Genomic DNA, 16,650 nt, shown 5'->3' on the forward strand with positions numbered 1-16,650 from the left:
CAAACCATGTAATTACCTGTCCAAAAGAAAAACAGCAACCATGGCGTCATTTTTCAGACCCTTTGAGTCCCGCAGTTGCCTCCAGCGTGGAAAAACAACGCCAATGTTAATTCTGCTTTTAGCACGGTCTTGATCCAGATGTTTTTTAGTTTCTAACATGGTCTTTCTTTTCTTGTTTCCTTTTACTGGTGGTTAAGGAGGAACAGAAGGAGCTGTGGCTCGCTCTGCACAGTGTCAAGGAACCAGCACTGATGACGTGTGATTGCCTGCACGAACAAGTTGCGTGGCGGTATGCAAATATAGATTGACAGACAGGAAGGATATCCTATCATTACATTCGGACCAAATGCAATGATTGTTCGATCATTTTTTAGTCATGTCCCTTCCACAGAAGATATATATATTTTTTTACATTTAGACCACTTAAATTCGCCAGATAGTAGTCCCATATCTCCACAGCTACACATTGTAACGTTCTAGACTGCTGGCATAGTTCCAACCATACTTGGAGATTATGACACCTTATTAGAACTCATGGATACTGCAAAATTAGTTATCCACAACTTTCATTATTATATTACCACTCATTTTCTTAGCAGACACCCTTATCCAGGGTGACATACAATTGTTACATTATTTTTACATTTTACCCATTTATTCAGCAGGGCATTTGCTGGAGCAATCTAGGTAAAGTTCCTTGCTCAAGGTTATAACAGTAGTGTCTCCACCTGGGATTGAACTCACAAGCCTCCACTATAGAGTCAAGAGGCCTGACCACTAGTCCACTGCATCCTGTTTAGTGTTTATTTGTCTTAGCAACTGCCTGCCACTGCCATAGCATACACATTTACATTGTATATTAATCCTAAAATCTGAAATATATATATCAGTCCTGCACTTATTAAAATTAGTTAATACATTATACATTATTTAAAACCAGAATATATGAATTGAGCATTAATATTTTCTCAGTAAATAACCTCATCACTAATAAAATCTAACTTGGAGGGAACAAATACTAATAATAGTTGTATTGTCTCGAAGGTAATTAACTCACCTTGCCAAAGGCATGTTACACAGTCTCCTCACCCATCTTTATCAATAGCTTTTGATATGCTCTTGATACAAGACAGATAGACAGACCATCTCATCAACCGTCTAATATGTTATTGATACTAGAGAACCCCTGCCATCAGCCATGTATGTTTAACCCCTGTGAATCAGGACAATACCCAAGAACTGGACTGGACTTTAAACTGTGGAATTTTACTAGGGTGGAATTCCCCGAGCTTCAGATTGTTGTATATTCCATACAACTGACACCTAAAAGTTTGAAACCTTTAGGCTTTTTCACCTTCATTGAAAGAAACAGCTGTAGAATAAACTTCCACAAGCCTTGTCATGGCAACACTTGATGAGATGATGTTAGTACGTTGTTAATGTTTGCTAGCTAATAGCAATCCTAAATGTTTGAATTGAGCTTGAGCAGGATAAGTCTGTAAGTTAGACAAGTGATATGGTAAAAATTGCGAGTTGAGAGAGAAAGAGATTTAGAACATGTGCCTCTGGAGCCAGTAAACAGAAGGTGGAAGAAATGAAAGAGTCAATTAAGTGGTCTTTGAATAAGTTACTGATACAAAACCCAAGCAGAGAGAATGATAGCACAACTCAAGAGGCAAGTGCTAACATTTCCACACACACACAGCAAAGTAGGATCAGGATTGCCTTCCTGTTTTTCCACAAGCATAGCTATGGACATGTATAACCCTGCCAATAAGCCAGATATTCTGGACGGTAGGACCAGAGACCTTTTAAAAGAACATTGAACTTTTTTCCCTGAAGACAAAACTAACATATACTTTTCAGGGGGATAATATCAGTGGAGATTGCCAAATGGCAAGAGAAGTGAAAGACAATGGCAAGTGTACTCCAAAAAATCTGATGCTGCATATAGCTTTTGCTGTAAGCTATATGGCACAAAAACAGCTAGCAATTTATCTAAGGCTGGCAGTCATGTTTGGAAAAAAACAGCTGCAAAGCTGAACTTACACAAAACATCAGCTGACCACATTAAACACTTAACAATGTGGCTTAATAGTAATAATAACACTTGGGTTTAATGACAGCTATAGATGCATTGCTGCAAGTTCAATTGAACCAGAAGAAGGCTCACTGGCAGGCAGCATTGACCGGCATTATAGCTGCCGTGCAGAATTTGGCTGAAGACAATTTATCATTAGGGGGAACACATGCTAAAAAACTGTTTGAATCCATCAATGACATGTTTTTATGCTTGATTTAGATGTTCACCAAATTCAATCCTATTATGCAAGAGCATGTTTGGCTCATCAAAAATAAATAAATCCATGACCATTACCTTGGACCTGAGATTCAAAATGTTTTTTTCATTTCACTGATTTTATTCCAACTACTGACTAAACTGGGAAAGGACTGCAAAATTCCCTACTGAACTGCCCTGGATACCTTTGGGCTCAAAAGAGGAGACTGCAGAGGTCAGGTTATTACAACTGAGCTAATATAAAAGGAAAGAACCAAGGCATTCAAGCTCACATTCTCAATCTTAACCCCCATGCATTTCTTTTACACTATGTGGTTGCCAAGTGTTGTCTAAAAGCATTTTTTTTAAATTATTTAATGAATTTACACATTGTTTTCATCATCAGTTGCACGATAAAAAAAAACATGCCAGCTTACTCACTATGAAACTGCTATGTGACACTAGATGTCACAGAGAGACTGTTAAAGCAATTAAATATCAGATAAGTAACAGAGATGCATATGAAAATTTTAAGCGAATGCATGTCTTTAAATTTCAATATTTTGAATTTCCCTAGCCTGAGACAGACCACACCATGGATTAGTCGCCTCGCAGTGCAGTGTAATTGCATTCATCTGCTATGGTTGTTTATTCGATTAGCCTACACTTAATCCAATAATATTGCATGAATGTAATAAAGGAATATGTTTTTTAATGTGTTTTGTAAATAAATGTTGTCACGTACTATTTGTAGTTATTCTATTTTCAATTATAAATAACATTTAAACAATACAAACCTCTTTCGTCGATCAAGGGGCTTTACCTACATTGCTCAAGTAAAATCCAAGATGTATAAATGGGCAACTGTAAGTATAAAACAATGGGATATAGTGTAAGTTGTGGATGAGGGTGTTTGCTAAGAAACAGAGGTTTAAGGTTTAAATAAAAATGTGGTTAACTCAGTTTTCATCGAGAGGTGATATACTTTTACATGTAATCTGGGAACATTTGAAACTAAGTGGAATTCAATATTGTTCATATCATTAATTAAATATGATAGTAATCATATAATCAAATGTATTCACCACATTAAGTACACTGTATTTATTGTATACCTACACCAATAGTTTTTTAAATAAATCATAATGTAATTAAGTGTAATGTCATGTTGTTATATGTAGTAATAGTACAGTGTAATTACTGGCCCAGTTATATGATTTAAACAGTACTTACATGCATACACCATATATTTAATAATGTAATTACAGTGTAAGTACATTGCAGTTAATGTACCTGTATTTTAAAGTGTATCCTAATTATTATTATGATTGTTATTACCTACATAGATATGTGTGTGTGTGTGATGTGTGTGTGTCTCTTCTCCTCCCCAGTGTGCCAGAGACTGTGAGGCCACTGTTGGCAGGGCAGGTCAGTGAGAACATAAAGGGGGTGTCACTGTAATGAGACCTTTAGCTGACCTCTGTAGAACTTCAGAGCCTGACCCCTTGACCTCTGGAAGTTTGCCCAGTTGAAGTGTGAATGAACAGTAAGCCGACACATTAGAACTGCAGCCCCTGCTCTCACAGCTGCCTACACTCCACTTACCACTGCTATTAGGACAACCATAGACGTGACACCAAAAGGCTTTTTCATTTTTTAATGTCTTTTTTTATCTCTGTACTTTTATTTTCTTCAGAATTTAAGAACATAAGAAGCAATTTGGTACATCTTGCAAATTTCCTTTCCAGTAGTTAATCTCATCCAGTCCTATCCTAAAGTGTCAGTTTTGAGTGCATGATTTTAACTGAATGGTTACGCGGCTCCAGAGCCCCACCACTCTTTGAGTAAAGAAGAGCCTAGTCTCTGTGACTTGCTAGGCCTACTAGGTTAGTGGTTCCCAACCCTTGTTCTGAGGAACCCTGGTGTCTGCTGGTTTCTTTCAAACTGAACTCTTAATTGGACTCTTAGTTGAACTTATGATTATCGTATTTCAGCTCTTATACAGGTAGAAATCAGTCGGGTGAGTAGCTAACAAACCAGGCTGGAATGAAAACAAGCAGAAATTCGAATTACTCATGATGTTATGGCTGGAGCACAGTGTTACTCTGCTTAATTTCAGTCAGCCATAACTTAATTAATTGTCTGATTTTTAGCAACTTGGCAGCTTGGCAGCTTGGGGTAAGAGGAAGACAGACAGATACAGCAACTCATCCTTGGTGCAACACGGAGCTGTTTGAGCCAAGCCTGCAGTAAGCCTAGCTATGGCTTTGGATTTGGCAGAGCCAGAGGAATGAGTTTCCACGATGGGTTCCCTGCCGAGACGTGTGGATAACTAAGATAAGTGCAGCTGTATTAATATTAATATAACCGAGGCAGAGATTATTTAGAAGTTCTTTATTCAACAGACTGTTGAGTACTGTTGTCTTTCCCCAAGTCAAAGCGCTGCTCCCCTGCCAGACTGTTCTTCTGTTCTTTATCACCTTTACATTAACTAATACTTACCTGGTTTCGTTCTCTTCTGCCCAGTGGTGACTCTATGGAAATACAGAGATTACATGCACAGTACACTTATGAGAAGTCAATTTCACGCTAGTAAACCACAGACTTGTATGAATGAGGTTCCCTTGCCCTTTTATACAGGGGCTCCAATGTCATGAATTAACCCTTTCCCTACTGCACTGCTACATAATGGTTTATTTAATGTTGGTTTACTCTATTTTAGTTGAACTGTTAAAGGTCTATTTTTATTTTATTTTTTCTTTGCTGTATGGTTGTATTTTTACCACTCTGTAAAGCACTCTGTGGCTACCCTGCAAAGGACGCTATACAAAAAGAAAATTGATTGATTGATTGACACATTCATTTCTAAAAGCTCTATCAATGTGAAGCTCTCACTGGGGATTCATAGATTGTTAAGTGGCTTGACTTATTGAACAGCAAGATGTATTCCATTCAAAACGCTCTTAAAAAAAATAAGATTTTTTGATTTTCTTTACTTTTTTTTCCCCATGAATTGAAAGCCTGAGTTCTGTACCTAAAATGTATTTTTAACAAAATAAAACAATAGTATAATTTACTGTTTGGTGTCTCATTTTGATCAGCAGTGCTGTTAACCTGGTGAAACTTGACCTGTACGTTGTCTACTAAGGGATAAAGACCAATACAACAAGAATCTGAACTGATTTTCATTTAAACACAACTACACTTAATGAAAGTCATCTCTGCACTAATTCTTACCATCACTACAAACACAGGTGTAAAGGTCTAATGATCAATTTATTGTTTTAGTTGTTTTCAATGCAGTATTCACTTTATTACTGAAATAAATACTAGGAAAAATCTATACAAGGACACAGACAAACCAAACTGTTTAATCATTACCAATTTATTTGTAAACAGACTGAATTACAAAGGCAGCGACAGAAGACAGTTCCAGTGCAGTGTTTTTGTTTTGTTTTTTTAAGTAATATGATAGTGTCTCTCCAAGACAGTTATATGACTAACCATCTCAGACTACAGGCAGCACTATCTGTGTATGATCAATCTCCCAGAACACAACATTGTCCAGATTTCCAAAACGCCTCTGAAATTTGTGCTTTTCAATACAAAGCATTCCACAGAAATGTGTACGTAAGTGGGTCAGTTCAGCTGTTATGTAGCTCAGCATCTTCTAGGACCACAGCCATTTAAACATGCAGCTCACCTACAGTACACTGCAGATCAGATAGAAAAGTGAGGCACTACAGGGCTGATTCACCTACAGGAGAATACTGAGGCATACCAGAACAGACTTGACTGGAACTTAAAGAGGTACTTTCAGCACAGTAAGCCCCTGTCACTGTCCTGGGGCACTGATTTGACATTACTCGTCCAGAGGGAAGGGACCCCATCATGTCAAATCAAACCCTCTTCCAGTAGCGAACATATCCTGAAACCAGGCTCAGTCTTGCTGAATGTCCGAGTTCCAACAAGATCCAGCTTCATGGTGTGTTTATGCCTGTTCCGATTTGTGCTTCATGTTGTGTCACATACCTATTAAGTCAGTGTCCAGGCTGCTCACTATAGTATGCGAGGGAGCTGTGTGGATTTCCTTGGGTCTCGTGTTCTCCTGGTCAGGCAGGGGTAGCTGTCCATGGTGCCGAGTCCTGTGTATAGCCACTGTTAATATAGGAGGCCTGAAGTCATAGCTACTGGACAGAACCTCTATAGCTCTGCAAAAGCTCTTAGGGAGTGGACCCCACCGTGAGATGTGCCCAAATCTCTCAGTGTCTACTCAGTTTGGTCTACACCAACCTGGAGTGGAAGTGGACCTCCTAGAATTGTATAAGGTCTGTTTTGTACATTCTTCCAGAGACACACACCCATGCTGACGTGACAGTGGAAGCAGCCTTCACTGGTGCTGCCTCTTGTGCTTCAGGATCTCAGTGGAGGTAAGCGTCAGGTCTTTGTCACAAACGTCACAGTGATATAGCCTTGCTAGTCCTGAGGAGGAGGAGCCCGCTGTGTTGCTGGCTGATTCTGACTCACCTGTGGAGACATGGAGATACCCTGCTGGGAACATTTTTGCCAATCCAAGATTTTGAAAATTATGATTGCTAAGAGCTAAAAAATATGAATTAAGTTTGCCCGAATGAGGTTGCCATTAGAGACCAGCTTTTAAATATGTTTTTCCTTTCTGTTCTTTCAGAATGAAGGGCAGAATTTAGATTTTAATTGGGAAATTATTTTGTGTAAGTACTGAGTTATCACTTATGTGTAGTTACACATACTTACAATATATTATTGCCCAGAGTAATAGGGAAAAACAACTCTCACCTTTCTCAGGCTGTTCCTCCCCAGCTGGTCTGCAAGTGGCCTGGTGCTGCATGCGCTCCAGTGGGGTGAGGGGCATGTAAAGGTCACAGTGAGGGCAGCTCCAGAAGGTGCGCAGACACTCACTGTACAGGTCTTTTGAGTCCTGCAGACACACAAACCAACACAGAAATTGAGTGACATACACATAGAAACAGAAAATGCACACACAGAGACACACAGAGTGAGAGTAGCAGCTCGTCACACAGTCATACACAAACAGATAATCATTATTTCAGTGTTTGCCTCGTCTGTTTTTAATAAAAGTTCAGAAGAAATCAATCCTGACCTTTACATGACATTATGCTTTTAAAACACAAATATGTTCTAAAACAGAATAAAAATATTGGTTTTCTGAAAAGGACCCTTTCCTCCGTTTACTTTATAAGCAAGTTCAGATTCTGATAGATTTCAAAAGGCACATATTTTATTCAGAGTGGATGTTAGTTAGGACCTTTAAGCTGGAGAAAAAATAGAGTGAAACATAAAGTATCATATTTAATAAGTAAACTCCTCATCTCCAATTAATAACATTAATAGGTGTCAAGAGTCAGCTCCTGCAAAACAATTTAGTGTTAAAGGTGTGTTTTGTAAAGGTATGATCATGTAAAGGGAGATATGGAGCAAGCCAAATTAACCAAGTATCTATAGGTGAAACAGTGCAAATAAACAGAAATGACAAAGCAGAAAGTCTAAAGAAGTTTACCAATGTATCAGACACTAAAGAGATCATTGGACTGTTGGTTTCTGGAAATTAATCAAAAAAAAAAAATGCAAATCAGTGACAGAGGAGAGAAAATAAGGGATGGGAAGAGTTTGGTCTGCTTAGTGCATTATGCGTGCTGTGATTGTGGTGCTCACTCACAGTGAGGCAATTGTAGGTGAAGAAGCTGGTGACTCTCAGGCCTCCTTTGATGGGATCAGGGTGGGCCTCTGCGCTGGGGAACAAGGGGTTCAGCCCCAGAGCCTCAGGGAGTCCTTCCTGGGCCTGGGGTCCGACATACAGGTTCTGGGACTCCAGGGCAGTCAGGCGCCGCAGACTGTAACTGATCTGAAGAGATATCACAGCACAGTGGTCACAGCAGCTCTGAAGAGGTAGTAAGAATATACAGGGGCACATTCACACCAGGTTAATGTGCTGGTAACTACTGTGTAAAGATTGACCACTCCTCCTCGGAAAAGTAGAGGCATAGTAATGTCATATGCCTCCAAAACAAGACAGCATCCCGAAACCTAGTTAATCAGCCCTACAGACCACCTGTCGATTGAATGCAAGCATGGAGACACCCGAGAATATCCCACCAACCGTACTCACAGCAAGAGGACCCTGCCGCCTCACTACTGGTGTATTAAAACACCTACTGGTTCCTATGGTTCTGGGAAGAGATTTCCCTACATTTTAGAAGTTGTGGAAAATGAGCCGGTAACTTGCTGCTTTCTTAGCCTGCAGTCAATTTTACAGTCGTTCACCGGTTGGGTATCCAATACAGCAATGCCGACACCCTAATCCATCGCCACACATTAAGGGCTTCTCACGCCCAGTATATATGTGGATATATAAACTGTATGTTGTGGTGCAGTGCAGGGGGAAGCCCTGGGGGATGAATAAACACTTGGTAGAACCTGACCTGTAAACCCCCCCTGACTGGCCTTGCTCCTGTATAAAAGCAGGAATCCAGAACACCTTGTTTGTTGGGTATGTAGGGTGAGCAGGTGTGTGAGGAACAAAGGAGAGAAACAAAGGATAGAAATGGAGAAGACTAAAGACAATCATAAATTACCTTTTGTTTGTAGTGGGACTTGATTGTGGATTTTGATTTGCACTGTTTTCCACATGTTTTGTGTTGTTAGTGTTTGTGGTCATAGTGAGGGACTGGAAGAAGTCAGGTAGGCTCCACGGGAGCTAGGGTTTTATTTTGGTTTGTTTGTAAAACATATCACCACCTTTCACCATATCCCTGCCTGTGAGTTGCTGCTTCCTGGAACATGCCTATATATCAAGCCCTGGCATCGTGTCCAAACCCCATGGTGTCACAAAATATATATTCAAACAGGCAACTAATTTTGTGCTCAGAGTGAATCTCCCTTTAAGACACAATGTGGAGGAGAAAGAGCAAGAGGAAGAAAGAGGAACGGAGAGATGGAGGGATCAGGGATGCTGTCACTGTACCTCGTTGTAGAGCAGGAACCGGACTAGATTGTCACTCAGCTTCTCAAGATCTCTGCGAGGGACCCCCAGGACCCCCGCCCCCCCCGCAGCACGACCCAGCTGGGCCTGCAGGAGACGCTCCCAGTCCTGCCTTAGCGTCAGGGCCATGGAGAGAGCACCCAGAGCTGCTTCACCATCGCTTATCACCAGCTCCAGCCAACCATCCACCACCACGCGAGTGCAGTCCGCATTGCAGTCCACAGAGTTCCCCACCAGCAGCAGACCCTGAAAGACACACAAACAGGATTCACCACAGACCTTGTTTCAGATGCCTATAAGATGCCACTTGAATAAAGAAAAAAATGCAGCTGAGCCTACCTTACTCAAAGAAAACTATTCAACTGGTGGAACACTACATTCTTCCAATGACAATATTATGGCCTTGACTCGTTAGGCTAAGGGAACAATGACCTGGCAATGAGGATAAGATCATTGGAACCCCACCCACACTAGTTGAAATGAGCCAATGAGCTGCTGAATGGGGAGGAGTTTGTGTTAGAGAAGGGATGCAGAGCAAAGAAGGTGGAAAGGGGTGTTTGTTGCTGGATACTTCGGTAAACATAAGTCAGGCAAGAGACTGAGGTTTTCCTCCACAAAAACTTTATTAACTAATTAATTAATTAATTAATTATTAGTAATCATTATGTAATATTATTATTATTATTATTATTATTAATAACTAGGACTTGTCCCCACATGGAGCAGGCATGTCTGCTAGGCAATACTGGTTTGAGAAGACTAAATTTGGTGTTTCTGACAATTGTGCCCTCTGTCATCGAAGGTAGAAAACTGTGTGAAACCTGAATGTAGCCACAGGCAGGAAGCCCAGCTCAAATTGTGAGAAGAGAACGCACCCATGTGTCTTTTATAGGAAAAGTAGGACTATTTTGTTGACTCTACTACTTGAAATGAATGACCTAAGGTACACATGAACGTATCATCCTCTTGTGACGTTTAGTGCTGTTCTCGTGTTTGTTTGTACAGAGCTATAATGGTGACTGAGTGCGATCTTAATAACACAAAAATAAATAGTAAATCAATAATGTAATGTAAGTGTACTGAATTAAATTTGAAAAATACACCCCATTCCAAAGAGTTAAGCTTTTTGTAGGGAAAATGCTATACTTTTGTTGTTGCCATCTATTAAGAGATAAAGACAAAGTCTTAATGAAAATTATGGTTATAAAATGGTTTAAAACCAGGAATTAGCAGTAAGTCTAAATTATTATTATTATGAGTACTAGTAGCAGTATTAGTAGAATTACACACATGCTAATAAAAGAGCTTTGTAAATACCTTATTGATCACCTTAATAATAATATACGCATTAATGTATTATATAGCCATAGAAGATATTATTTTCTTAATTAATTAATGTATTTGAACTCCAGTAGTTCAGTCATATACAGCTAATTAGGATAGTTGTTATGTATATGTATATATAACTACTTAAGAACTAAATTTCATATTTCTAGAGTTTTAAAGCTGGCCTTCTCAACAGTATAGATTATTTTTATCATTTCAAATATAGATCTTATCTCTAACGTTCTGCGTTCTGTTGTTGCCCTGCATCTTGTTGTGTAACAAAACTTGCTGTTATTCATTTATAAAGTCCATGCAGTAAGTAGTTGAAATGTCTCGTTAATTAGTTACAATTTGCTTAGAAAGCTCGTTTGCACCAGGATCCTGTCAACAAACGCTCTGGGAATGCCCGTCAGTGGACAAACTAAGAAGGATGAGTTTGTTTTATACTACCCTATAGTTTAAAGTTTGCTGCTGGGGATTTCAAGTTAGTTGATGATATCAACTGGGATGATTTGGTCAGAAGGCATGGGAGTATGGAAGAGAGCATTGTGGGGAATAGGGCAATGTGTTGCCTCCTTCATACAAGCCTCCCTATCCCAGCCTTAGTAAGTTTAGTTATCAACCTGTTAAAATGGCTCCAATAGAAACAAGGACTAAAATAAAAAAGGGGACGCAGATGAATCAGACCGTAAGGTGATGACTAACATACATCGTCCATTTACACCAGGAGAATAACACTCTCCTAAAAGATTTACCAAAATTGAAACCAGCCCACAGTAATGTGGACTTTAGGGAACAGTTAGAGGAAATGAAGGAAATTCATGAAATGCACTTAAAAGATGTACATGTGACAGTGAAAGCTAAATGCCCCAATAACATATGGGAAGGTATTAAATGTAGCACTTAGAAATGGTTCATGGGCTGAGAGAGTGTCTGAAGGGGATGTCAATGATGCATACAAGGAGTATAGGGCAACAATAAAGGATGCCCTGGTATCTGACAATGGAAATTGGGGAGCTGTAATGGAAGTGAAAAAGTGCTCAGGTGAAACACCTCATGAGTATGCTGAAAAGAAATTCAAAGTATTAAAATAATATTCAGGGCACCGAGATCCTAAGCGTAGTGATGCAATCTTTTTAAGAATGCTCAAAGATGGTTTTGGTAAACCGCACACTGATATATTAAATAAGTGTGTGTTTGTGGGAAACACATACGAGGCTGTTTTGCAGTGGGCAACTGAGGTCAGCGCAAAACAAAAATAAGGGGAAGACTGCATTAGTATGTCACGTTTATTCCTAAATTTTACCCAGCTAACAGGCCTGTTAGTTCATGGGGGTTAAACAGCAGTTTCACATTCCATCTCACGCAAGAGAAATGTGTTATGGTCCACATTCTATCTCTTCAAACTGGTCTGGTCCTCAATACCATTCTCCTTGCCACTGATACCAGTAAATGTATACATTAACCGCCTAGTTGACATTTACCAGTACATTTACAGTTTTCACACATTTACCGTAACATATATACCAATTCCCTGTAAAAATGCAGTGCAGTCCAATAACTATACATGAATTAAAAACACATAAGAAATAAAACTGTAGACTAACGTTTTGCCTGAAAATGTGGTGTACTGGCGTTTTTTGGTAACATACTGGTAACTCCGTTGCTACTAAAAGTACTTGCCTTTTATAGCATTGAATCTGAGGGTATCCTAAATTTGAAGAAGTATGGTAATTCTGTTGTTACCAAATGTACTTGCATTGCAATAGCAGTGACGTAGGCTCTGTCATCTATGTGCATGCTTCAGGTTTCCCATTGGTATATAATGGGGAAGAAAAAACAATATAACTCCAGTTTCGGACACTGGATGCGTTCAAAGGGAAAAAGAAAAACTAGATGAAAATAATAAAAAGCTTCATATTAGAAACCATATTGGTGATGCCATCTTGTAGTTTGAAAGGGAAAAATAATTAAATCTACAAATTTTCCTAAAAATCTCTCAAAAACGGTTTCAAATCTCACAATTATATTCATTCAATAACAGAGGAGGGTAAGCAGAAAAACAGGGGCTGTGTGAGTGGGCAACAGTGTAGGCTCTGACCTGCAGGGCTGGCATGCGAACACAGTTGGTAATGTAGGGCTTGTTGGTCTCCAGCAGGGTGACAAAGGCCAGCATCTGGTGCTTACTGGTCTGCCCCTTCTCAGAGCCTGTGGAGAGGGGGAAATAAATTGAAGCGCTTTATTCCAAGGCTCCTTCCAGACATTCTGACACATTCAAAGCTGCTGACACCCAAAAAAGAAAAATATAGTACCAGTGCTTTCTTTAGCTGACAAACTGAACATTTGTGAGCACTTCAAGAGAAGGTGATTATATTATTCAACTTGCTAAAGAGTGGGGCATGAATAGTAAAACCTGTTATACAGTGAAAACTGTAAGACAGGAGACAAAAATATAATTTTGTTTCCATAAAAACATGTTTTATTTGATAAAAAGAGAACAGTGTATTGAGAATTTGAGAAGAGAATGTAATAGTAAGGAAATGGAGCAACTGTGGCTTTGAGAAGAAGGCTGATATTTAAGCAGCAACCCTCATGCAAATGAATGCTCTACCTCCCAAGCTGTTCAGATGACCGGGCTTGTATTGTATTGTATTGTACATTGCCAGGAGAGGGATTTAACCAATGCAAGAATTAAAAGCTGTAGGATGGTACTGGGGTACCTTGTTCCTTGCTGTCATGTTCAGGGATGTGCAGGACCTCTGGGTCACTGGCAAACACACTGGTGGGATGGATAAGCACTCCCTGCTTACTACGCGTGTGGAACACCTGTAACATACAGCACATCAGCCGTGCATATATACACACACACACACATAATCCAGCTCTGCACTATGTTATCACCTCTGCACTGGCCTGGATACCATATGAAGCCACTGTGAAAATAAACCAGTTATTGAGGGTATAACTTTGTCACTTACGTAATAAAAAGTACTAGTTAATCCAGCTTAGACTGAAGTGGTGTTTTTTGTAGCAGAGCGGTAAAGAGAAGGACAATAGCCTTTGATAGGGCAATACGAGTTCCAGCAGTTCAGTAAATGTATTAGGAGGCATGGTCAGTCTGTGATAAGAGTTTAGGAATGTCAGTAAATGTACAGCATGTCTTTGATAGGATAGTAGCAGTCACAGCGGCTCAGTAAATAAAGACTAGGATGGGGGCAGAGGGAAGTCTCTAAATAAAGAAGTCGTAGAGCCCGTGAGGAGACATAAGAACATAAGAAAGTTTACAAACAAGAGCAGGCCATTAGACCCATCGTGCTCGTTTGGTGTCCATTAATAACTGAGTGATCCAAGGATCCTATCCAGTCTATTATTAAATGTTCCCAAACTTTCAGCTTCTACCACATTGCTGGGGAGTTTGTTTCAGATCGTGACAACTCTCTGTGTGAAGAAGTGTCTCCTGTTTTCTGTCTTGAATGCCTTGAAGCCCAATTTCCATTTGTGTCCCCGGGTGCGTGTTTCTCTGCTGATCTGGAAAAGCTCCTCTGGTTTGGTGTGGTCGATGCCTTTCATGATTTTGAAGACTTGGGTCAAGTCCCCACGTAGTCTCCTCTGTTCCAGGGTGAAAAGGTTCAGTTCCCTCAGTCTCTCATTAGGACATTCCCTTCAGACCTGGAATAAGTCTGGTTGCTCTCCTCTGAACTGCCTCTAGAGCAGCGATATCTTTCTTGAAGTATGGAGCCCAGAACTGTACACAGTATCCAGATGAGCTCTAACAAGTGCATTGTACAGTCTGAACATTACTGCCCTTGTTTTAAATTCTACACTTTTGACAATATACCCTAACATCCTGTTTGCCTTTTTTATTGCTTCCCCACATTGTTTGGATGGAGAAAGTGAGGAGTCCACATAGACTACTAGATCTTTCTCACGCGATACTTCTATTCTATTCCTCCCATAGTGTACTTATATTGGACATTTTTGTTACCTGCATGTATTACCTTGCACTTGTCCACATTGAATTTCATTTGCCAGGTGTCGGCCCACAACTGAATATTATCTAGTCCCTTTGAATAACCTGTGCTGCTGAGCCACCTATTTTAGTATCATCTGCAAATTTGACAAGTTTGCTAACTATCCCAGAGTCCAGATCATTAATATAGATTAGAAAAAGCAAAGGCCCTAGTACTGATCCCTGTGGAAGTCCACTAACAACTTCACTTCAGTTAGAAGCAACTCCTCTAATCGACACCCTCCATTTCCTATTATCAACCAGTTACTTATAATCTTATAGTTACAGTTATAATCCATCTACTTACATTACCCTGAATGCCTACAACTTCCAATTTTAGGATCAGTCTTTGGTGTGGAACCTTATCAAAAGCTTTCAGAAAATCTAAGTACATCATATCATATGCTTTCACATGATATACAGCTGCAATTGCATGTTCAAAAAATTCTAATAGATTAGTAAGACATGATCTGCATCGTCTAAACCCACGTTGACTATCTCCAAGAATATGGTTTTCATTAAGATGCTCCTCTATTTTCTGTCTAATTTTCCAACATTTTACAAGTGATAGACAGTAGGATTTTAAGAAGCTCCCTATATATAGATGAGAGTAAAGCCTGTGGAGGGCAGAGGGATTCTCAGCAGTTCAGTAAATATAGGAGTACCGCTGGCCTTTGAAAGTTCAATAAGGTATGTCACACATAGTCTATGATGAGACAGTAGGAGTTTAAGCAGCTCAGCAAATATAGATAGCAGACAGGCAGACTGTGTGTAAAGAGAGAGTAGTTATTTAAGCAGCTCTGTAAATATAAAAGGCTTTATGTGATGGTGCAGTGGTGCTTGCTGACCTGCTCGGAGTCCTTGCGTGTGGCGTTGTGCTCGTCAGGAAGCGCAAGCTGTGGGTACAGCCCCCGGCACAGCACCAGTTTCAGCAGGGCCTGCTGACGGCGAGATAGGTCCTGACTGGCACTGGCCGCCCCCTGCAGCTCATGCACACTATGGCGAAGCTGGAACTTTACATCCTGCAACACAACAAAACACAGAGAAGCACAGACAGTGGGTCAGACACTGCAGAACATACCAACCAGCAGTGCTTTAACTAGACATATTTTGAAGGGCAAAGCACCATGCTTTCTGTTGCAATTACACTGCCCTGACAAAAGTTCCCTGTGGCGATTATGAGGCAAAAAATATATTGCAGTATTCTAGCTCAATCAGCTAACATCCACTAGAATGAGATATTCACTGCTTTTCTTTTCCACTTTCACATATAGCTGTTCTTATTAGTTTCTTTAAAATGAGAAACTAATGGAATCATGGTATGAAGATCCAAAACAGGTAATGAGAGAGGAGTCAGCAGACTTTTGAAGTTGCACGACCAGATTGATTCAATTATTAAATTAGATGTTTTATATAATATAGTAGAATTTTGGTAACACTTTATAATAAGGTGCTGCATATCAATGTGTTATTAATTATTTATAAATGTTTAATGTGATTAATAGATAATGTATAAATAATTAATAATACATTACAAACTAGTTCATTACAATCTCGTTAATAGCAATACATGGAATAGCCACTGTGTGCCTTCTATAAAAAATAAATCATGATTAAAAACTGAAAAAAATGCATTAGGAATGTGTCAAAGCAGGGACACTTTTTACCTAACTGTTAAACATTGTGACCATTGCATGGAGCACTATAACTGCAGTATAACTAGTTTATAATGTATTAGTCATGCTTTATAAATTATCAATTATTTAATAATAATTTATAAATCATTAATAACACATTAATAAGCAGCACCTTAATCTAAAGTGTAACAAGAATGTTTCACATAAAAGATAAATAATGTAATAAAATGACAAGACAATATCAACCTCACTGCTACATTAGTAGTAGCTGGCTTTGCCTCTTCCTAAGGCATCTGGTAAAGTATTATACAGTACAATCCTAAAATGTACATATTACCATTTTACTGGAAATGCCAGTTAT

General features: G+C 39.4%; 1 protein-coding gene across 1 annotated transcript in view; it reads right to left on the minus strand.

Moving 5' to 3' along the window:
• Positions 1-5,645: 5,645 nt before the first annotated feature.
• Positions 5,646-16,650, minus strand: part of dhx34 (DEAH (Asp-Glu-Ala-His) box polypeptide 34) — a 28,335-nt gene continuing 17,330 nt past the window's right edge. The window contains exons 11-17 of the mRNA XM_066704124.1: positions 15,501-15,674; positions 13,364-13,469; positions 12,745-12,851; positions 9,300-9,563; positions 7,995-8,180; positions 7,094-7,235; positions 5,646-6,805 (exon numbers count right to left, since the gene is read on the minus strand). Of these exons, the coding sequence (XP_066560221.1) occupies positions 6,669-6,805; positions 7,094-7,235; positions 7,995-8,180; positions 9,300-9,563; positions 12,745-12,851; positions 13,364-13,469; positions 15,501-15,674 (1,116 nt within the window). The 3' untranslated portion in view covers positions 5,646-6,668. The remainder of the gene's footprint in view (positions 6,806-7,093; positions 7,236-7,994; positions 8,181-9,299; positions 9,564-12,744; positions 12,852-13,363; positions 13,470-15,500; positions 15,675-16,650) is intronic.

Source organism: Amia ocellicauda, chromosome 5, assembly GCF_036373705.1.
Source record: "Amia ocellicauda isolate fAmiCal2 chromosome 5, fAmiCal2.hap1, whole genome shotgun sequence".
In the NCBI taxonomy this organism is placed as follows: Eukaryota; Metazoa; Chordata; class Actinopteri; order Amiiformes; family Amiidae; genus Amia; species Amia ocellicauda.